Source organism: Chrysemys picta, chromosome 1 (genome assembly GCF_011386835.1).
Source record: "Chrysemys picta bellii isolate R12L10 chromosome 1, ASM1138683v2, whole genome shotgun sequence".
Classification (NCBI taxonomy): Eukaryota; Metazoa; Chordata; order Testudines; family Emydidae; genus Chrysemys; species Chrysemys picta.
Genome location: NC_088791.1, coordinates 146,578,160 through 146,602,714, shown reverse-complemented (window position 1 = coordinate 146,602,714; position 24,555 = coordinate 146,578,160). Strand labels below are relative to the sequence as shown.

The 24,555-nt window shown below is 43.2% G+C and overlaps 1 protein-coding gene across 1 annotated transcript in view; it reads right to left on the bottom strand.

The window, feature by feature from the left end:
* Positions 1–1,002: 1,002 nt before the first annotated feature.
* Positions 1,003–24,555, bottom strand: part of TBX15 (T-box transcription factor 15) — a 128,593-nt gene continuing 105,040 nt past the window's right edge. The window contains exons 7-8 of the mRNA XM_005292732.4: positions 21,029–21,126; positions 1,003–3,250 (exon numbers count right to left, since the gene is read on the bottom strand). Of these exons, the coding sequence (XP_005292789.1) occupies positions 2,466–3,250; positions 21,029–21,126 (883 nt within the window). The 3' untranslated portion in view covers positions 1,003–2,465. The remainder of the gene's footprint in view (positions 3,251–21,028; positions 21,127–24,555) is intronic.

The following is a 24,555-nucleotide window of genomic DNA, read 5'->3' as shown; positions in this document are numbered from 1 at the left end:
GGAGATGCAAATTATCCCACATCTGTCTACTGCAGGGTTTCTTGCACCTTCCTTTGAAGCATTTGGTGCCAGCCACAGTCAGAGACACGATATTACACGAGATGGACCACAAGTCTGACCCAGTGTGACAATTCTTATGTTCCTCTTTAAGAAATGTTTAGAGAATTAACTTCTAAAGTGTTTTCCTCCTTCCAAGGAAAAATTTGCAATTCAGAGAACATTTTTCATTTAACACTGGAAAAGCTATGAACTGCAAAACTGCACTTTTCAGTTTTTTTCATTGCATGAGGTATTATTTAACATGTCAATAACGTATGTGGGAATATAATGCCATAGAAAAGTTGACAAATAAAAAAAATGGAAAGTTAAAATTATTTACAATCTGTAATTTTCTGTCTTCATTTAAAAATTAACCTTAAATATGGTCTTCATAAGTTCACAGTTAAAACTGGAAACTCTTGTTACATGTAAGATAATCCTTCCTATCAGCACAAACATCTCACAAATCCTGTATGTTTGACTTTTCAAATCTTTCTGTAGAGCTCCAACATTTAAAACCAAAACGTTTATTGAGACGTTTTTATTTTGTAAAGGAATTGCTGCTGTATTCCTATCTATCAGCTTATCTCCTGAGACTAATAAATTCTTGGAGGTGTACTAGTAGTGAATAAGAATCTGACTGTAGCTATGTCAAGGTTTGCATTTGTATAAAATGTCCTTGTTTGAGTGGAATCTTCCACACAAGTTGTTTATTACAATGACAGCTGCACAGCAATATTCTTAACTTTGCCCACACTTCTCCTATATTGGATCAATTCGGAACCAGTCATGCAGATGTGTGTGTCTGTATTTGAACCTTCTTTAATTTCCATGTGTGGCAACCTTGTGTTAGCATTCATGTCTGCAATTCCTGGGTTTTGCCCATAAAAGCATGTCAGGATTTTTAAAATTTGATGACCACAGACTATGAATTGACTCTCACAGACAAACAAAACACAAAAGGAAGAATTGCAAAGATTTATTTAGCGCATTCTGTGCTTGGCACTTAGAAACAGAGTTCCGTGCATAGGGCAAATCTTTATACACCTTTTATTCTTCATACATATTTTACATACACTTTTTATTGCCCTCTTTTATATTCATAATATTGAATCCCCCACTAGGCACATAAATACATTTATACAACACCTCAAAACAAATCTCAATAATATCTGTATTCTGTTACTTGGTATTTGCATTTTCACACAACTTAAATGCTTAGCTCGCACCAAGCTACAATTGTTTTCTTATTTTTAAAGGATTTGAAGAAAAAGGAGAAAAAAAAACAGAAAAGAAAGAAACTTCAAAAGGCAATGATCTATTTGGTAAAACAGAGATCTAATGGCAGGATGGGTGGAGAACACCTGCCCTTATCATTACTTAAATGCTAAAGGTTTTCTATGGCAACTCTTGCATGCAAGATAGATGAAGTTGGCCATACTATATATCTCAGGTTTGCAGAAGAGCAGAGCTCTCTTTTCTTGCCACCATTCACCATGAGCTGAATCTGGAGCTTTTTCTCTTGTTGAGTTGAATGCTGTGGGGCATGTATGTTCCAAGCACAGGTTTTCGTTTCTTTTTGGCTGTACTACTCTGAGTGACATCCACAGGAGTTGCACAGCTGAGACACCTCTCCCCTTCTGTATCATTCTAAAAATGCCCCCCAGTATATGGCAGAGGTTCCACCTCTGCTGACTAGGGTGTTCAAAGAAACATTTAATTTATGAGTTAAAACTCCTCGCTCTGGCTCTCTCTCTTTGTGCAGGCATGGCACCATTGTGAGCTAGACCCATGCAAAGAAAACTGCCTGCTAGACACAGCCAGACTCAGAAAGTAAATATCTTTTTCAGGAGAGAAGTTCCAGTTCAGCAATAATGTTCTGTTACTACAGCGGGGAGAGGGGACCACAGGACTTGTGTTAACTTCAGCAATATGCTAAACCACTCAGGCAGCAAGGAAAAGTCAGGGAAGGATGAGGCCCTTAACGCAATGGCCTCTCATGGGCAGTGCAGCTCTGTACGATGAAGTCTTCAGTGACTTCTTTCCTTTGGCATGGAGGAGATAGCACACGTACAAGACTCCCTTAACATCGAGAGTTCACGCTAACTGAGAGTTAATGCACATACTGTATTTTCTCTGATTCACTCCAGCTTCTCTTAAGTGAGGCCCTTCTCTCTAAAAAGTCCATTTGGTGCAGACGTTCCATTGCAGATGCTTAGGCCCTGGGTTACAATGAGCAGCAGAGGCTGTCAGCAGGGGCTTTCCATTGGATTATTTGGAGTGTAATTTAGATGGCTTGTGTTTCCATTGATAATTAAACTACTAGTTCCATTATAAGTTTAAAGGCAAAAAGGTATTGAGACAGGATCACCCATGGAGACAATGAGGGTCTTGCTGCCTTCAGTTCCAAGGAGACAAATCACTGGTTAAACCATGTGCACAGACATCTGTGAAGATGAGCCTGGAACAGCCCCATATTGTCTGTTGTCACAGGTGTTGGCTGTTTGCTGGTTGCTGGATGGAGGACTGATCATGTGCATTCCATGATCTACCCCTGTTGAAAGGTATTGCCTCTCTCCAAAAGCCCCATTGGAAGGGGAAGAACAGAGTAAAGTGCTTTGAGGGGTGGTCAGTTTCTCTGGGCTTGCTGCCAGCCTAGGGGAAGCAGGGAAATTGTATCCATACAGGTTGTAAGGGTTGTGAAGGGAGAAGGCATTGTAGGAGCTCTGCTGCATGTGGCCACCACCAAACATATGTGAAGAAGAAGAGGTGGAGGCAGGGTTGCCTGCTTGCATGACATATTGAAACTGAGAGGCTGGGAATGATCCCAGCTGGCCACCAAAGGCCTCCATCTTACCATTGTTAGGCAGAGAGGAAGGAGTAGGCATTCCTGAGATCAAGGATGGAGTCCTCTGAGGCATGAAGGTTTCTGAGGGCTGAGTGGCAGAAGCAGTGCCACTTTGGAGTCGGTTGTACCCACTGTCACTTAGCCCTGGGTAGCTCTGTAAGGCAGCCATGTTGCTTCTGGCACATGGGGGATAATCGGACAGGTTGAGATTGCACAGTTGGCTCTCCCGGCAGCCAACATTGAAAGTGTTGGGGGCCAAGTGAAAGGTTGGAGGGGAACAGGATGGAGAGAGGAGATGAGAGGAGGCAGAGGGTGATGGGGTCCCGGTGCTGGAGGTTGTTGGGGAGGTGCCTGTGCTGCCCCCTGAAAAACAAAACACAAAAGAGGATTTTAAAAGGTTTCACAGCACATATGCAAAACAAGACGGTCCCCTTACAAACCACCTTCTTTAGTAAACAAACATGTAAGGCAAAATGGCCACCGTAAAAACTAGCCTCTACTAGCTTGCACCTTAGTTTCACAAATGAAATTGCTTGCTCCTTCTTTTGTTATTATTTGATTTTTAAACAGGTTTTCTTCCCTTCTACAATAGGAAAGAGAAGCAAAACACCTTACAGCAAACTCCAGATCAGTGAAAACAGCTGCGGGGAAACCCAACTCCATCTGTCAAGAGATCTGCATTTTACAGGGATATTAATCTAGTGTGCTCTTATTTAAAGTCTTGTCTCACTCTCTACTGGTTTCCAGGAAGACCACCTATTCAGCAGTCTGTACTGCACTGCTACACACGTGCTTTATCATCAGCACTGTAGGCCTGTGGCAGGAAGTGGCTGAGAGCATGTAGGATTTTTACAGCATTCCATGATTTTCTGTGATGGCTCATTGTGGAGTCAATAGTACTGATTTAAGCCACAGGATAAGTTACACTAAAAATGGACACTGGTTACAAGCTACAGTGTGTTCTGCACAGCAGATGAATGATATGTTTGAATAAGGTTCTTCCATCATCTGCTTCAACTTTAAAATGGTACTGGATTGCATGCCCCTCATTTACTATTAATGATTATTATAATTTCTTTTACGGTATTAACTATACTGCATAATAAGCATGTGCCTGGTGCCATACAGAGAAATAGAATACCTTTCCCCTTTGAGCTGATAATATGAAGAAGCTGAAAACACAATAATATGAGAAGAGAACATACCAGGAAGGGATGTGGGAAAGTGGATGAACAATGACAGAGGCATGGCTTTGGGGAGTGCAATTTTCCACTGAGCACAGACTGTAGAAGATATTTTCTTTCAAATGCTTCTTTTTATGTGTTGCATATTTCTTTATTTGCAGGGTTTGCATGGAAGAGCTTTGCAGAAGAAGTATAGGGAAGCCAGAGGAGTGATATGGTTAGAGGTGTGATGGGACCAGAGCAGAGGGAGAGGAAGATGATTGTAGAAGCTGAATTTTTATCAGACTGGAAGGGACCAGAGAAGAGGCAGGGGCATTAGAGAACAGGAAGATACAGTAGTCAAGGTGAGAGCTGACCAAGGTAAGGAGAAGGATTTGGGCAGTGAGTTTCATAAGGAAAGGACAGATTCTGAGGTACTGTCATGGGAAAAAATAAGAGGAGTTGGAGACTGCCTGGACATGTATAAAAATGAGAGAGGATTGAATACAGCACTGAGGCTGGGCACCTGGATGATGAGGATAGTGTAGCTATTGTCAGTGATTGAAAGACAAGTTCCGTTTTCACCATGTTGAGTCTGAGTGGTGGGACATTGATGATGCTACGTTAGAAAGCGATTGAATATTTGAGATGAAACTGAGTGGGGGAGGTCAGAAGGAGATATGCTTTTATTTTCACATCTATTTGGAATGAGAACCAGAAATGGTGAAATACAAGAAGAAAGGCGGGTCTTGGGTATTTCCTGTCAATACAGCAAAGGAGGTTCTGGAAATCATGAAGTAAAACCTATTCTCATGAGATCTGCAGCCTAGTTCTGCAAACTCAGCCTGGATAGCTCTGATAAGCATCCAAACTTTCGGGTGATTATCAGAACCGAACTACAATTCTGAATCATTCTAATGTCCTCTTATCTGAAAATTTCTACCTCACTCTGAGTAAACTGCAGAAAAAAACTGTCCTCAAATATTCATTCAAAAGTAAATTTTGATTCAACAGCATTTAAGGACCTTCACTTTCCAGGAACATTCAAGTATTCAAGCTTTCCTAGCATGTGTACTCATGAAAAGCACATTTGAGCTTGACTGTTCAGAGCTTCACTGTAAGTGAATTCAGAATTTTGTATTTGGTTGTAAAATTTGCAGTTCTTTGTCTGTTTGTTAGTTAAACAAGTCACTCAGTTAGGGAACAGATGCAATACCATGTGATATGTAATGAACCAACACAGCAAAAATGTCAAAATGCGATGATCTGAAATTAACTTTTTGTGAACAATCTGCAGGCCATTAATTATATGATGAGAGCATTTGGGAATAAATATGAACAACAAATAATTTCTGTGAATTTTGTGAGAATGTTGAGATCCGTTTGCAGTAAAATTTGTTGAATAAATTATTTATTGTGACTAATTCACTGACCTCTTCTTCTTACACTATGATGAACCTGAGAAAATGGTGTAGAAAAGCAGCATAAACTACTGGCTGCGATATATGCTAGGCTTGAAATGTTTGTTCAGGAAATTGGGATAGAATCTTATCCACAGTAGACATTCCACTTCCTCAAAGCAAGGATGCAAAGATCTATATTAGTGGTATTGCAAAATGTAATAATTATATTGTACACCTAACATTGCCCGTAAACAGGAATTAAAGTGATTCCGCCCCAAATCATCCCCATCCACTGACCAGCAATGAAAATCCAGTAATTAAGACAAAGCCAACCTAAAAAGGTATTTTGCACTAGGCCCTAAAAATGGCCAGGATCTGATGGACACAACAATGGAAGCAATTCCAGAGCTGACGACAGCTCACCTCAGGTGTTCAACCCTAAGCATGGAACACAAGAGTTTTCTGGCAAGTCCCAACTCCTGAAGAAGGCATGAGGCTGAAGTAGTCACTTGAGTAGTGAGGTGCCAGGTGATTTATAGAGGATAACCACTGCCTTTATTTGCCATCTGAAGCAGGATGGAAGACAACACAGGGCATGGAGTACAGGAGTCATGTATTCATATCAGCTTGCCCTGCTTAAAAGACAAGCAGCGGCATTCTGCACTAGCTGAAGTTTCTGAGCTGTCCTCTAGGGTAGCACTCAATAACCCGTACCAGCCAGATACGGTTAGTATTTTCCTAGAGTTGACATTTGTAGTGTCTGGTTCTTGGAAAAATGGTTAATTCCCACTTTAGAAAGCACTGAGTCCAGCAAGTGCACACCCATCAAACTAAGGCCTTGCAAAAGGCTGTGTGGACATTTTATTTCATTTTAAATGAGGCATAGTTCGGTTTAGCTTAAATCAATTAAAATAGGTTTAAATTAAACCAAAATAAGTCATTTTTAAACTGAAATAAGAATGTCCACACAGGGATTTGCATCAGTTTTAACTAATCCAGTTTAACTAAACTGGTGCACATTTGTGTATAGACAAAGCCTTAATCACACTTGACCCAAGCCTTAAGATTTGGCAGGCCAATTCTTTTAATACATTTTCTCTTCTAACAACTCCCCTCACTTTTCAGAAGTTCCTCATGCCAAGACACCTGGTTTACACTGAAATACATGTTTAAACAATTTTTTGCACTGGTTTCACTGAACTGGTTTAAAATGACACCTTTAGGGCTTGTTTACATAGGCAGGTAATGCTCACTACAGGATTGAGATTTCTAAAGTGCACTGATGTGTTGCACACTAATTGGTCCATGTAGACCCTGCTAGTGCACACTGCAAATTCCCTAAGGTGCTTTAAAGTAGCACTGTTTGAAACGGCACTATGTTGAAGTGCACTTGGAAAATTTTAGTGCGTACTAGCAGGGTCTACACGGACTAATTAATGCACATGTTATGCGCATTTCCCCATCATGTAGACAAGCCATTAGTCAAACTGGTGCAAATCTGAATGTCAATAAGCCCTTAGGATAAAATTTTCAAAGACACTTGAGTGACTTAGCAGCCTAATTCCCAGCTTCAAAGGTGACACAGGTGTAGGAATTGGCAAAAGAATGCATTTCTCAGGGCACTGACACTATTTGTGAATTCAGGTTGAATTCAAAATATAGTTTTGGCTGGAAATTTTTCATTTTTTCCCCTTTGAAAAGTCAAAACAGTTAATTTCAACCATTTGGAGCTCATTTCAAAGTGGAGGGGTTTTTTCTTCAAAATTTAGCTATATGTATTTTTTTTTAAAAGGTGAACCTCCCTCCTGAAAATTCCATGAAGTCTCTCCACCACCCCCCCGCACCACGAAATTCTTTTCTGATCTAAAAACACCCTGAAAAAACAAAATGAAAACAAATTTTGTTTTGTTTCAGTTTAATTTTGTTTCTGCAGGGTTTTGATACAAAAAAAAGTTTTGGGGTTTTGTTTTGGTTTTTCATTTTGGCAACAAAAGAAAACAAAAAAGTCCGCTTTGGTTAGAAACAAATTGAGTTTTTGTTTTTTTGTTTTCATTTTTTTTTTCCAGATTTTTTGGTTCAGACACTGAACCAGAAAAACAATTATTTGCTCAGCTTGACTTAGGAGCCTAAGTCTCATTGGCTTCCAGTGACACTTAGGCTCCAAGCTGCCTAAGTCCTTTTTGAAAATGGGTTTGGGGCCAGATTTTTAAAGGTATTTAGGCACCTAAAGATGTAGATATGAGCCTAATGGGATTTTGAAAAGCTCCTATTTGCCTAAGTCCCGTTGAAATCACACTAGATGCTTTTCAAAATTTTACCCTTTTAGTTGTGACATTCATTAGACGACTGCATGCATACAGGGAACGGATGTGTTGAGTAAGAAAACACAATTCCCTTTCCCCCCTCCACACACAGGCGCATACATGTGCACGCACGCACACGCACACACACACACACACACACACACACACACACACACACACACACACACACACACTTTTGACTAAAAATGGCTCAAGAGATCTTATTTCAACTTTCCAAACCACTTTGCCTTTGCACAGAGAACACGAATGAAAATGATAACCCAAAGGTGAACATTTCAGGAGGTTATGAGTAAGTGAGGGTTTATGCAAACTTATGTAACTTAAACCATACTGGTCACTCCTGAGTGGTTGCTATTAAAAGAGTACCATAGTTAATATTTATTCTGCATACCCTCCACTGTTCAGAAGCCTTGCTGACAAGTAAGGTTTTTTGTTGTAGCCATCCATTTATGGAGTATAATCATGTATAATACAGGACTCCTGCATTAATCAAATCCCAGTGGAGGTCCTGAAGCTAGTAGTTTAATATATGACAGATTTTCACGTGCTGTAACCGAAACTATATACTGTGCATAAAAGGTGCTCTCCTCCCTTTCTGTTGTCCTTCCAAACTTGCATTACAAATATGACTGACAAGCAACAGACTTCTCCCTCGCATGCCCTCTCTATATCTCTATCTGCTTTGCCTAATTTTCAAGAACTCAATTGCACAGAAATCTAAAAATGGCAGAAAGCTGGGAAGAAGAGAGACACCAGAGAGTTCTTCACCACATTACCCCTGCAACCTCTCAGATTAGTTTAGTTTCTTCTTTCTGCCTGCACTACCTCTCCGTCAGTGGAGATGTTCAGAAATTACATAGCTTTGATGCCTCTTTCTAGGCGTCTCAATTCCAGCAGGTGCAGTGCTATGTGACCTTCCAATGGAAAAGAAGTCCGGAGTGTTCACAAAAAAGCAATGCCCTTGGCTTAGCAGTTCTATCCAGGCTGTCATTGCTGTGCTGATTATCCTCACAATACTGAGTACTGAATTTGTGAGTCACTGGAATCCAATCCCACATTTCCTGCAAAAGTCAATGGAATTTTCCACCCGTGGGTATCAGCAAGCTAAGAATGGAAGCAATACAAATTGCTTCCCTGATCTGCAATGTGCTAGACTCCATCCATTTCTTTCTTGGTTCTGGGAACTATATCTTCTCCCTTCATGGGGTGATGAGACCAATCTATTTCTCCATAAAGATTTGCTCCATAAGAACATAACTGCTTGTTTCCTCATTACAATTTTTGACCAATCATTGAATTATCAATTCACGGCAAGATCTTCAAAAGGATAGAGATGAGGCTGAAAGGCTGTTTGCACAGTTGTTGAATTGGCAGAGAAACAGCCAGGATTTTTAAGAAGCTCTTTTCAGTCTCACGTATGATTCTATGAAAAGGTCCACAGAAGGGCAACAAAGATGGTTACAGGGATGAATTTAGGAGGAGAAGGGACTTATTAGAGGACACACACACACAAAGAATTAGACATTGAGACATTCAGAGTTAGAAGGGTATAATGAAAGCCGAGCTGTCACTTCTTTTAAGATGCCTCCAAGTCTAAGAATCTGTAGAAATATTAGTAAATTTAGAACCAGGAACAATAATACTTTCCATTTCTATAGGATTTCTGACGGGTCACCCTATAGTTCACCTTGACCAAACGACATGTTAAAGCAACAACTTACCCTGTTTACACCAGGATTTTAAAATGTGCTAGTGATCAGATGTTAAGACCAAGATCAAAAAGGGGCTAAGAACCCACAGTGCCAGGCTCCCAGTCCTGCATGCTAATCACTAGCCCATGCTTTCTTAAAGGAAAAGAGACAATAACACCCATACAGATAGTCTGTCACACAATGGCGTGTGCCCATCATGACAGCCACAGGGTTTTCCTGTACTGCATCCACACTCACTCAACCAGATGCTCATTGTAGCTCATTGTCAGCCTTCGGCATGGCCAGCAATAATGTAGTAAATAGATCTGTTTCCTAGACCATACATCACCTACAGAAATTAGTTACAGATACAGACCTATTAATCTGATTCATCTCTGTGGGATCCACAGTGAGCTTCCAGGACACCCTAGAGGAGAAACTGTCTAGCATCAAGAATAGTGCATTGACCACTACAACAATCAGTTGGACACAATCATTGATATACTAGCCACAAAATGGCCACTGCCCCAATGATGTATATCAGACAAGGTATGGATGCAAAATAATGAATACTTGTGGCACTCTTCTGTGTTGGATATCGAAATATGCAAGGAAATCCTGCAATTTTGCTGCTAAGATTAATCAAATCTGAGATCGTCTCCTCAGCACCAAAGAAACCAAGCGGAGACAATGACCAGTGGCCCTTAAACATTCTTGATAGAGTTCGGTACAGTCCAGCAGAGGTCCTGGAAACTCTAGGCCAGTACAGGCTAAGCAGATCCCTGCCCCCAGGCCTACTGCTAAGCAAGATTTTTGAATTGTGGGGGGGAAAATATAGTAATACTATCTCAAGCCCAACACAGCTCCACTTATACTGAAGCTCCACTTATACTGAAATAAAATGCCATTCACAGTAGCTTGTGCAATTCTGCATAATGTGACTATCCCTTTTCTCCCTTGTGTGAGTTGATTAACAGTGAAATTGATAACATTTAAATTCTGTAATAAGGCTTCAGAGTTAACACCAGCAGTTCACCTGGAGACTCTGGTCAACTCAGGAGCCTCTGATAATTTTATGGAGGAGGATGTGGCTAAGGCCCATGGGATCCCTGCAGTGTGTAAGAATTCTCTGTATCTGGCGGAAACCATTTATGGGTTGCTCCTAGCCTTGGTGCTGGTCATCCACCAGACCACCCATTAGCAGTAATTACTCTTCTGGGGCACTGGGACCCTCTTCAGTTCGGGTTGATTCAGGGCCCGCCACTCTCCGGTCATCCTGGGAATGCCCTGGCTTGCTGCCCATGACCTCCCACAAACGACAGCCTTGCACTTTTTACTAGTGTAAGCTCACCCCATCCATGTCCTCACCGACTACAAGAACCTTGAATTTCTGAAGATGGTTCAGCACCTATTTCAGCACTGGTCCTGCTTCTTCACACGAATCAACTCCATGGTGGCCCAAAGACCAGGAATGGGAAGACAGATGCATTATCACAAAAGGCTGACAAAGTTGGCGCATTTTATACTATGTTGCGGTCTCCCCACTGCCCAGGAAACAGTCCATCTGTTGGAAGACAACATCTTTCACCTTCATGGACTGCCCACAAGTGTAATATCTCACCAAGGGTCCCAGTTCGTTTCCTGCTTTTGCCAGGAATTTTTGCATCTATTTGCTTACCATCCCTATCATATCAATGGCCAGGCAAAGAGAGTGATACCTATGCTGCTTCCTAAATTACAACCAGGGCAATTGGCTGGCACTCATTCCCCAGGCAGAATTTGCCTACAAGTCCATGCATGCCATCACCCACCAGACCTCTTTCTTCACAAATGCCCACTGTTGCTGACCTCACTGCACACATCCACCAAGTACACCAAGAACTCAGGCACTGGTTAGCACAGACTAACACAGCATACACGCGCCCACTGACACTATCAGCTGACCCCTAACCTCAAGGTCAGGGATAAGCTTTGGCAATCTATCCAAAACCCTTGCTCCCACCTATCCATCTGAAAATTGGACTTCACATACTTAGGGATCTTTTGCAATCATGGAACAACTTAACCTGGTAGCCTTTCAATGGCAGCTATAAGAATCCCTCAAGGTCTACCTTGTGTTCTCTCTACTGAAACCTTTCACTGAGAATCTCTTCCCATAATGCACTACTCCTCCCCCTCTGCCGATAACCAAACAGGACGAAGAGGAATACGTGGGCCAGCAGATTCTAGAATCCCACCAAGCCTGGGGAAGACTCCAATATCTGATTGACTTGGAGGGATATTGCGTTTGTGGTAAACCATCCATGCCCCAGACCGCCTGAGCACCTTCCACCAGACCTACCCAAAGAAACACGGCCCAAGGTCTCCTGGGGGTACTGTCAGGCACCGGACCAGCTAGGAGCAGCTGCTGGCCTTCTCCCTGACTAACTGCGCTGCTAGGCAACCAATGAGCCCAGCTGCACTGCCTTAGAACTCTCAGAGTGGCCACAGCCCCTGATTGGCTGCTGGTGTAGCAGTCCTGTTTATAAGCCTGGCCCCCACAGCCAGTCAGTGGCTGCTCAGCACACACCACACCTGCAGCTGCGCTTGCCCTTCCTCCAGCCCTTGTTCCAGTCTCTGCTCCAGCCCCTGCTCCCCTCTGGCTTTGACCCCCAGCTCTGCCTCTGATTTATGACCCTGGATGACCCTCAGGTTCTGGCATTCAGCTTCCATCTCTCCGGTACTTATCCATGGCTCTGTTTCTCGCTTACCACTCTGGTTTACCGTCTCCAGCTCTGACATTTGGCCTCTGCCCCTCCAGTACTGACCCTCAGCTCATTTCCTGGACTCCACCCACCCTGGACCCAGCAGGCCAAACTTTCACCTTCACTACTAGGCCTGATCGCCCACAGCCTGGTCAGCAATAGTATTGCACTGCACTACACTGGTTATATTTAAGTTGCATATGGAAAGTTATCTTAACTTTTAATTATGGAATTATAGATTCTGGATCACCAAACTGCAGCCTCCCCAAAAAGCAACAGTTTGTCAAGCTACCAGAAGGTGGCCCAGTTTGTCCTCATTTAAAGGAAGCAATGCTGGCCATATGAAGTATACAATAGTCTGACTCACACTTAGGAAACAGGCACTTCATTCCAATAACTCTGCCAACAATTGCCCTGTTTCTAACATCTCTTTCTAGGGCAAACTAGTCAAGATGATAATGGAGACCAAACCCTAACATCTGACCGCTGCAATTATCCTAGACCACACACAATTGCTTTTCAGACCAGAGACAACACCATGATAGCTGTTGTGACACTTGTTAAAAAAATTATGGCAATGGACAGGTGGTAAATATCCAAGCTTAAACATCCATGGATCTCTCAGCTGCCTTTGACTTCATCAGCTATGTTCTCATGGGAGAAACTCTTTTTGTGATCTCAGACAAATCCCAAAGAGACTTGACAGGCAATTGGTCTTCTTCCCCCCCCCCCCCCCCCCCGCAACCCCTCTCCCTTCCCCAAGAGCCCTTGTATGTGGAGTCCTACAGGGTTCAATCTCATTTACTTTTTAGCACAAACACCCACACCTGCATACACATTCACTCACAATCTTTATTTCAGCAAATGTGGTTACCGCATTGACCCAGGGTTACCAGGGTCCGGTAGAAATAAGCACATGCATAAACAGTATTGCAGGGGTTCTCAACATTTTTCTTTCTGAGGCCCCCTCCAGGATACTATAAAAACTCCATGGCCCACATGTGCCACAATAACTGGTTTTCTGAGTATAAAAGCCAGTGCCGGCATTAGGGGGTAGCAATCAGGGTAACTGCCTGGGGCCCCACGCTACAGGGGCCCCATGCCACATGACGCTACATTGCTCAGGCTTCAGCTTCAGCCCCAGGTGACATGGCTCAGGGCCCTGGGCTTCAGACCCATGTGTTGGGGCTTCGGCTTTCTACCCTGGGCCCCGGCGAGTCTAATGCTGGCCCTGCTTGGCCTTCTTGTGGCCCCCTAGGGGGCCCTGGGCCCCTGGTTGAGAATCACGGCAGTTTTGAATAGCAAGTGGCTCAAACTCAGCCTAGGTAAAACCAAGGTGATGCCTATCAGAAGAGAGGAACACAGAGAAAGACTAGCTAGAAAATCAGCATCACCTTCAATTCATGGCTTCTTTCTTTCAACTGTCAAGGTACCATGCAGCCTCGGGTTCCTTTTGGACTCATCTCTGTTTCTGGAACTACAGTCTTATTCCATTTTGCCAGTAAAATAGCCAGATCATGTCTTCTTCTTTGGTCCATGCCTGTGTCAGCTCTAAGTTACACTGCTACAATGCACTCTACCTTGGACTGACTGTGAGAGCTACACTGAAATGCCAGTTTGCACAAGACCCAGCATCCTGCCTATGTACAAGAGAGCGCAATGAAAGCACATTACATCAATGCTCAACACACTCCTTTGGCTCCCTATTCAGTTCTAAATCTATTTCAAACTCCCAGGCCTAATCTTGAAGGCTATTAATGGACTGCGACATGGGAGAAAGATAGTCTCTCCACCTGTGACACACAAGACAGCTGAGATCAATGGGGATGCTGCAATTAATAGGGCTGAGGAGCAGATGGTACAGTGTTCTCAGCAAAGGCCCATTTCAGAGCAAAGATGTTCCATTTGAAAGGAATGATGCCTTAAAAGTCATTGTTTGGAATTAAAATTTTGAATTTTGATGGATTTTTAATGTGAAAATAGCTCTTTAGTGAACAAATGAACTTTGAGGGGTACAAGATAGTTGAAATACTATTTTCCATGAATATTTTGCCAGCTTTGCAATTCTGCTCAGGAGGAAATCTCTCCCACCAAGTAGAGTAATGCACAATGGGCTGGGTGCATTCATTTTTACTTGTTGCACATTTTGTTTGCTTTCATATGAAGCATCAGGTACTAATCATTACCACAATGCTGGTGAGATATGGGACTTAATGGTCTAATCCAGTTTGTTTAATCCTATGTTCTTACAATTATTGTTAAAGATCTGCTCATCTTAGTGTTTTGTGGGGACCAGACATGTATAGAGGAGCCAGCAACAGCTCTTTCAATGTTGGAAAGTGACATAGTCCAGAGTTATTGGACTCATATTTTATTTATTATTTGTTTTATGTTCTTTGTTAGAGTCAAGAAACCAAGCCACATATTTTTTAATAATGAGAATCTGGATCAGGTTCAGTCTAAATTTAAAAAATATATTCCAATTAAAGAGTTTAATAGATTCATGGCTTTCCCCCCATCTCTTTGCCATATGCATTCAATAATCCCAAGTTCTTTTTCCCCTGGTAATAAGTAGATTTCAGTGACGGTAACATCATGCTTCAAAAGTTCAGTTGGATGGAGGTCTGTTATCATTGTGGCAAACTCCACTTACTGCAAAACTAGGACTCATTATCCCTTTTTGCCACAGCACTGCACTGGGAGCTCATGTTCAGTTGTTTGTACAAAATGACCCCTAAATCCTTTTCCGAGTCACTGCTTTCCAGGATATAGCCCCCTCCCCCCTTGTATAGGTGTGGCCTACATTCGTTGTTCCTAGATGTATGACCTTGGAATTGGCTATATTAAAATACATTTTGTTTTAATAGGCCCATGGTACCGAGGGATCCAGATCGCTCTGTAGGACTGCTCTGTCCTCATCAGTATTTACCACTCTTCCAAACATTGTGTCATTTGCAAATTTTATCAGCAGTGATTTTATGTTTACTTCCAGGTCATTGATAAAAATGTTGAATAGCATCAGGCCTAGAACTGATCTCTGTAGAACCCTGTAAGAAACATGCCCATTCAGTGATGATTTCCCCATGGACAACTACTTTTTGGAATCTGTCAGTTAGCCAATTCTTCATCCATTTAACATGTGCTTTATTAATATTGTATAGGGTTAATTTTTTAATCAGAATATCATACAAGTCAAACGCCTTACAAAAGTCTAAGTATATTACATCTACACAGCACTTTTTATACTTTATCAACCAAACTTGTAATCTCATTAAAGAATTGAATCAGATTTGTTTGACAAGATCTATTTTAGAAAGGGTCTCTGGCCTGGGTCCACAAAGGGCCCCAGGCTCCTACAAAAATCACTGCAATTCCCAAAGCCTGAGATAGGTGCCTCGGCTCCTTATTCAATGAATAGGGAGACAAACACCTAGGAATGGGATCCACAAAAGCCAGCACTCTAGGTGGTGAGCTGCCTAAGTTAGCCAATGGGAGATGCCAATGGGAGAGGTGTGTCCTGAACTACTCCCCTCTGACAGAGATAGGCGTCTAAATCCAGGTTACAGGGCGCATCTATCTTTGCTAGTGATCCACAAATAGGAACCCATCTCCTGGTACCTAAGTAGTTTCTTGTGAGAAGGACTTAGGCCCCTTTCCACACAAAAGAGCCAGAGGAGGAAGAAATAGATGTGGTTTTGCTTCCCCCCCCCCCCCCAACCCCATAACCTTTAGCTCAGTAGGAAGAGCACTCACCTGGGATGTAGAACACTCATGTGCAATTCTCCCATCTGCCAGAGGGGGCAAAAGGATTTGAATTGGGGTCTCCTACTTCTCAGGTAAGTGCTCTAACCCCTGAGCTATGGGATATTCTGGTGTGGGGCTCCCTCATTCTCTCCTGTTGATGCTGTTCCACTGTGGATAAATACTTAAAAGAGTCATTGGGCAAAAGAGAAAGAGCAAGAGAGCCTGGTGGCTAAAGCACCCACTTTGGAGGTGGGAAACTCAGGGTCCAGTTCTCCCAGCTCTAATGACTCTTTCATTATTTACACAAAGTGGAACAACTTTAACAGGAGAGAGTCACAGATTGAGGGCAGCCTATATTAGAATTTCCCAATCCCAAAGCTTAGTGGTTAGAGAACTCAGAGATGTGGGAGTCCCCTGCTCAAATCCTTTCTCCCTCCCTGCCTGAGGGAGGAATTGACAGCAGATCTCCCACAGCCCAACTGAGTGCTCTAATACCTAGTAACAAGTTATACAGTGAGCACAGGCAGCACCACCACCACCTCCTCCTCTAGCTGCATTTTGAATTGTGACCAATCTCTTAGAGATGCTCAGAGGCTGCCTACTGGAATGGGCCTCGCAGGCAAGAGAGGCGGATGAATACCTATCTTCCCCCAGAGCATGGTGACTCTGATGAGAGATAGGTGTCCGGACACTGAGATGGAGGTAGCACTGCGCATGCTCAAAGGTAGAACCTGGTGCCAAGGGAACTGGTGCCAAGTGAGTTTAGGCACCTACAGGCTGGGGCAGCAGCTGAGCAGGAGTTTCGTGGATTGCAGTGGAGCCTAAAACCAGGAATTAAGGGCCTAAGTACATTTGTGGATCTGGGGCTCTGAGTTTCTAGACACCATTGCCATCACAAGAGAAAATAAGCAAATGAGAAATTAAAAATCACATTCCAGAACTATAAAATCTATTTTTTAAGAGTCCCACGGGCAAGCAGTGATGTTGCAAATGCAGGTCGCTTCTCATATGCTATTTATGACCAACTGGGAATACTGTTTTTAATGAATTTTATGCTACCCTCAATGTATCTGCTGATTTTGCCCCATCATTGTCGCTTTTGCTATGCTCTGGAAATCATGACTCTTAACTTTATTGAGCAGTAAGAGGGTGTTGCCCTGAAACCTTACATATTAAAATCCACTATCAGAATAGATGGGCAGGGTTCTTGGTTAATAGAATTCTGTGGTTTGTATTGTGGTGTAATGGTGTAGAACAGCCATGTCCCCTGGAGTAACAGGAAGAGTCTGTACCTGATCTTCATTCCTAACAGGAAGCAGATCCTGCAACAGCCACACTTTATTGCTATCACAGTTCTTACAACACTCCTTCCACCCAAGGCCGGCTCCAGGCACCAGCCGAGCAAGCTGGTGCTTGGGGCGGCAGATTGAACGAGGCGGCATTCCGCCCAATCCTAGGGTGGCACGGCCTCTTTTTTGTTGTTGTTGTTCCGCTCTGGCCGCCCTGTAGGGGGCGGCAGCGGCGCGGAGGACGGGAGTGCCCTGCAGCAAGCCCGGCAGGGCAGTCCTCGTCCTTCCCTCCCCGCCGACCGGAGCGGAGCCCAGGCAGCAGGCGGTGCGCGGCGCTGTGGGGGTGGCCGCGTGGCAGCGCCCCACTGTAGCCCTGGCCGCCCCCCTTCTCTCTCTCTCTCCCGCCCGCTCACTCCCCCTCCCCTCTGTTAGCCAGTCCCCCTGCACCCACGCTCCGGCGCACAGATCACTGGTTTTTGGTTTTTTTTTTGTTTGTTTTGCCGTTCTGGCCGCCCCCAGTTTGTTGTTGTTGTTGTTGTTGTTGTTGTTTTTGTTTTTTGTTTTTGTTTTTTTATTCTTGGGGTGGCCAAAAAGCCAGAGCCGGCCCTGCTTCCACCTTCCTGGACATTGACAGCTCAGCATTCTTGAATTTACATGCCATATCAGAAAGTGTACATTTCACTGGTGTCACAAAGGGCCCCATCCCAAAACGGGCACTTATTGCATGCAAAACATGCAGTTGTGGGAAGTAAATGGATTCCAGAAACTTGTCAGTCTCTCTCACAGGTGCCATACAATCACCCATTTTAAGAGGCCATTGCATGCTCTGTTAACAATTTATGTGCACATTTATTAAAATAATGCCCTAAACTTTTGAAATCATAGATCTCAAGGTGTATAACAGAACTGCATTCAGCCCAAAATTTTCACCCTTGGGGCCTAAACTTAGGCACCTACATCCATATTTAGCCCCCTAAATTATCAGGCTGGCTGATCTTCAGAAGGGCTGAGCCCAAACAGCTCCTACTGAAGTCAAGGATGCTAAACAGTAACCATGGACTTACCTGTCACATCATTTACAAAATCCCAAGTGGTTAATAGCAAGAAAATGAATAGCTAAGGACATCATATGGCTTGTTCAGCATAAGTCCGAGAGGTGGCTTTAAGCCCTGGATTCAGCAACTGAGTCCTACAGTCTGATCTATTTGTGCTAGCTGCCCATGGCCCTCCGGGTCTGTTCCAGCTGCTGGGGATCAGATGGATGCACAGATGTCACAGCCAAGCCCCCATCCCACAGGCTGGGGAGAGAGGGGTGTAGAAACCTCAGAGGCTCTATGCCACTTGAGGATTCCCTTTGGCAGGGTGAATCTTTAGATAGTGGGATTCACCAGCTTTAGGATTGCTTTGTGTTGCCAGCATGGTGCAAAGCAGACCTAATGCTCCAGAGAATCAGGACCTAACACCTTTAACATTTTCAATTTTGTTCAGACTTGACATGATTCTTCAGTCTTCATGAGAGCCCCAAACTGGTCAAGGCTGACGAACATCAGTTATGTAGTTTTAAAGTTATTTAGATATAAGACTGGCAAATCAGGGGTCCCAAATGGGGACAACTTATTTAAGGCCATCCTGAACCTAGTGGGCTGCAGAGCAGCTAGTGGTGGGCTGCAGGGAACTGGCCGGTCAATGGTGCTGGCTCTCTTCCTGGTTTTTCAGCTGCCAAATTGCATTAAAAGAAGCTAAAAATACATTAAATACTTTCCTTTCCTAACATTACTTCACCATGTAAGCAATTGCTGTAGTTGCTACTAGGATGTTATTTGATAACCAGTGGGAGGGGAAGTGAACAGTGCAATCAGAAATAGGAAGCAGGTAGTCCAGCCAATCTGCAGTAATGGGGGGGCAGGGAGGTTGTTTTAATGATCATGAGTAGAAGGGGAGGTGTCCATAAGACAATCTTTTTATTAAAATGTGGTCCACGTAAGGAAAATGTTTTGGACTCCAGGCATTAAGCAGTCTTTAACAACATGTTCACAGGTTTTCTTAGAAATGGGTCTCTGAGGTTGTAGAAAATGCACTCTTTCTTATATTTGTACTATTTGAGAAACAGTTTGTGATCAGGAAATGAGCATGTATAAGGAGACTGACATGACTGCCAGAGTCTGGCTCTGGGCCACAGGAAAGCTGGTGCAACGGGCGACCTGGGGATTACGCTGATGCAATGGGAACTACTAGGTGATGCAGAGCCAGGGTAGCACCTCTGTGCCAACAGCAGTGCACATTCTCTGGAGAACGGGTATATGGCTGGTGCATCACTGCACCCGACAATCCCTACCTATTGGAACAGCCCCTTTAGGCCATAAATAGCAGAGCACAAATAATAGCCACCTTCAAGATGCTCTAATTTATGCTGGGGCTAGGTCCATCCCTGACCTAAGATCTTTGGAGACCCTTTTTGGTCTTGTGCCGAGCACAAATCAGACTAGAGAAAGTGGCCCTAAGATTGTGCATTCAATCTCACCATTTGCATTTCTTTCCTTTTGGTTGCTTAACTGCACAACCTTAACATGAAAAGACAGGGATTTTTTGTTTGTTTGTTTTGCATTCATACCTGAATATAAAGGACCAGTTTGTGATACCTTTACTCACAGTGAATGGTACCTTTTACCATGAGTAGTCCACTGAAGTCAATTGTAAGAAACTACTCAATGTGAGATGAGGTATCACAATCTGGCCCAAAGCAATGAGAAACTTACATCACCACTGCACTGTATTTAAAATGGGATTTTCACACTGCAGCAAACTTTTTTTAAGGGAGCAGTGATAAAGAAATGGCCATGGTTCCTTCTGTTCTGTATTTCTATTAGCTTGCAGGGAAATGAAGTCACAGTCCTTCTACTTGTCATATCACCGTCTGTTGCATGACAGAAGAGTCTGAGTTTTAATCGTGTGTGTTGCTAGTATTATTATGTCACTGCAGAATCTAGTAAAGCCAGCCAGTGACGGCTATGTCTTCACTGCACACTAAAAAGGTGTGTTTTCACACTGAGATAGCTAACTCAAGATAGCTATGTTAGTGTAAAATCTGAGTGGAGACAAGGCACAGGAAGTTTTTACCTTGATGTAGCTAGAGATGAAAGCCCCATTTAATACACTGAGAGATATGGTAAACAGAAACTAGTAAGAAACAGTATGAAGAACTTGTGAAAAGGGTATGTCTGGTATACTGGACAATTTCCAAAAGTCCCACTTTAACACAAAGGATTTTCTTGAAAGTGAGACTTGGTTTCATATGAGAGATGGTGTGATTCTATTGTCATGCACATAATGATATAGGTCCATGGAATCTTCTGGTTCAGAAAAGGTCCCCAGTGGATCAGGCAGTCCAGTCCAGTCTTCTCCTTCCTCCCACCACATCAGAGCATGACTCAAATGGTAAATATGTAACAATGCCCTTTTCTGTCACCTTCTCCTCAAGCAGGCGCGTCTCCCCGACTTTTTCTGTACTCTCCTCACATTTGCTAAACTAATGTTTTTATCTGAGTAGGTACCTGTGTTCCTCCTCATTCTAGCCCTTATATACCCCAGAGATCCAAGGGATACTCAAGTGGCTACACCACATGTCCTAAATTATAAAACCTTCATATTTTTAGAGCTGGTTGCTTCTCTTTTCTGTTTTATATCTTTTCATGGCAGTCAACAAACTCTGTGACTCAGCTGGACAATATAACATGGCTTTTGCTTCCCTGCCACCATTTTTGTGCCCTTTATACAATGGCTCACCTTGCTGTTTCTGCATGGTAGTGAAATCTTCAAAAGTGAGGGTACGCACAGGGGGCCTCCAGAACGCATATGTTTCCATAATGGCCTCCAGGCCGGTTCTGTGGAATGAAAATAGAGCAAGGAAAGAAAATGTCAAACTGCTAGCAAGTATATCAGCTTCAATAAAGAAATAGTCCTAACCTCATTTGACAAACTGCCAATGGCCACTATAAAGTCACCTTGACATCTGTGAATTCCTCAAGCAAGCCCTACTGCACAGGTGTTGTTCACAAGAATAAAACTGAATTTTCCCAGTCCAGGATAAGAATAGATTGTATCAGTATTCCAATTATTTTTCTTTTTAACCAGGACCCTAAAATCTCTATACTCTTTGTGGGGGACAGTTTTGATGGTTAATTCTTTGCTGCGGACTTTTCCAAGCTGCGCAGCATGAAATCTGTGTGTGTGTGTGTGTCTCTCTCTCTCTCTCTCACTCACACACACATGCAAGATGGGATTCAACCTAGTGAACTTCAAGAAGATGTGAGGAGGGAGGATTTTTTATGAAATTGCCCCTTGCCCTTTCCCCCATATTTTGGATACCTATCTGAACCATGTTCCTTTCAAAATCAGTCTGGAACCTTAACCAAAAAGGAGGCTCTCTTGGGAGAGCCCCATTGTTTTCTAGTTTTGCCTGGGTCAGAAATGCAGTGAGAGGCCTTTTCTTGGGATGGCTGGCACCTCCACTTTGGGTTTCTAGCCCAAAACAAGTGAAGAAACAGACAGGAAAAAAAAGTGAGCTGAAATTTTCTTGGCTTCCTAAAGTGGTTGGGTTTCACCTTGAAGGTGTCAGGTGGGTTATTAGTTTACAGCTATCCTTAAATGCCTTGATTTTAAGTTCTTAGTATACAGGTAGGGCTATGAAGAAGAGTTAGCAGGAAAAGAGCTGTATGGTCTTTATGGGATCCTCCTCCCCAAATCTGTTCTCCTTTCTAGAATGAAATCTGCTCAACTCATCCCACGATTGCTTCATTTCTGTCTGTCTTTCAATAGCACGTTGGCTCCCTTGTACTGATTAAGCACAGCTAAGCGATGCTTCATTAAATGTGCAAATGTATCCCCTTTCAGTGCAAGTGGCTCTAACATCCCCAGAGCCTCTCAGCAGACTAAGTGCTGATACTGCAGCTGGCTTTTGCCTTTGAAAATGTCTTCCTGCACGTGCCTCCACTCACATAGTTAACTTTTCATAGTCGCCCCGGAAGCTTGGATGCTTTAAATATATTGGAGTTGGCAAACCAAACTCTCTGTATTTTAAGAGGAGGTTTAGAGGAAAGATTGTTGCCTGGTGTTTATTAGCTGCTAAGCTGTTAGAAGTAGGAACAGAAGACATCTCCACATAGCAGGCTCACACCAGCACTGAATATATTACAACACAACTATTTGGTTAATACGGAGGCCTTTGGCAGCTCATGGAGCTCAGAGACAAGACAACATAACCCGTAAACCAAAAAGCTAAGCCTAGAACTGTGTGTTGAAGCTGCATGTACGCTGTTGGCATCCCCAGGACCTTACAAATGTCTTCTCTCCTTTGCTGAGAAATCAGCTCCCGTGTCACGCCAGTGTGTTAGCTCTTTCTGCTTCTCACACAGAAAAGTGAAGCTGTGGCGAGACAGGTACAGTTTCTTGGTCTCATGAAACCATCAACAGCCCAAATCCTGAGGGAGGATTTCCTGTCACATGAAAACTAAAGGGAATAAAGGTTCCAGCAGTGTTAACTTGGCTGTTTTGCACGTCCCATACCGAACAGTAACATGTCAACCCACATTACTCACTAGAAAAGAGGATCCATGCACAGCGTGACTGAGCTAATAGTTAATTAACTGAGTTCATTCCTCCCTGGTCACACAATAGCAGATGTAAAGGTAGCCATCTTACAGCAAAAAATCTTCAGGACCAGACTCCAAAGAGAAACTGCTGAGCTTCAGTTCATTTGCAAATTTGACACCATAAGATCAGGATTAAACAAAGACTGTGAATGGCTAGCCAACTACAAAAGCAGTTTCTCCTCCCTTGGTGTTCACACCTCAACTGCTAGCAGAGCACCTCACCCTCCCTGATTGAACTAACCTCGTTGTCTCCAGACTGATTCTTGCCTGCATATTTATACCTGCCTCTGGAAATTTCCATTACATGCGTCTGACAAAGTGGGTATTCACCCACGAAAGCTTATGCTCCAATACATCTTTTAGTCTTAAAGGTGCCACAGGACTCTCTGTTGCTTGAGTTAATAGTGTTCTTAGACCCTTAGCCTTTGCATATCATTCTCTGTGCCAGAACCTGACCTCCAGCGCCAGTATGCCAATGTGGCCTCCAGTCAGCCTGTGGCTCAGAGGAGAAGAAATGCCCCTCCCCCATCCTGGGTCCTTCATCAAGCATGGCTCAGCTTGACCCCGAGCTCTAGCTCGCCGAGTCTAACTGTATAACCCTTCATTGTAATTACACAGGTTTTGGTATTTCTTTTTTTTTTTTTCTTTTTTTTTTTTTTTGAGGAAAAAAAGGGAATAATTTGGAACAAATGAAAAGCAAAACAGAACTAAAATGCAGAGCTCTTTGGTGAGTAGAGCTTTCAGTCTCAGGACTAGACTGTGCCCGTCAGGTACAGCTCGGAGTAAAGGACCGTGTGGAGCTGCACCATGCCAGGGGGAATACCCACTTGTAGGGGAAGTGAGCCCATTAATACACAAGCTCATCCCACTCTGTGTGCCAGTGCAGAGGGGAGGGCAAGGCCAGGGCCCTGCTTTTTCTTTGTCCCCTTTAGTGTGCTCCAGTGGGAGTAGGAGTAGTTGCTTATGCAATGCATCTATCTATAAATGCTCAAGTCATGCAAGCCACGTGTGGCAGAGGTAGAAATGTAAACTAGTTCTCCTGTATGCTAGTTTACTGCCTGAACCACAAGGCCATCCTTTCTCTTCCTGCAGTCCCCAGCCTCATTCACTACATAACTCCCAACAGCTGCAACAAATGAGATAGGATTCTTCCACACAACAGCCGCATTTACTAAACAACTCTGCTTTATTCACCTTCCATTCTTTTCAGTGAATGAGGTAGGGGTCCTGTGGAAAAAGTAGTATGTGATCATGTCATTAACGAGTGTATCATGCATACGCACAAGGGGGGAGAATTAAGATTTCATGAGCTAACTTTTGAGTCCTTAACTTTGCAACCTTAATAATATTGTTTTAGTGCGGTTTTTCTATGTAGATTTTCCTATTTTTATTTTTTTTTTAAGAAAACTGAAGAAAAAAAAATCCATCATCAGCAACTTGAATGAACATCCCCTGCAGAAGAGATGATCAACTGGGTTTGACCCCAGGATCTTCAGAGCCATAGTACTGACCTCTACCACTAGAGCTAAATCAGTTACTTCATTAGCTACTATCAGTACCAGGCTTTTATTTTGTATGTGCACTAGCCACTAGAGGGGGAAGCAACAGGCACTTTCTAAGCCGGTTACAAAAATGTTTGCAAGACGGTAGTAAATGTTGAAA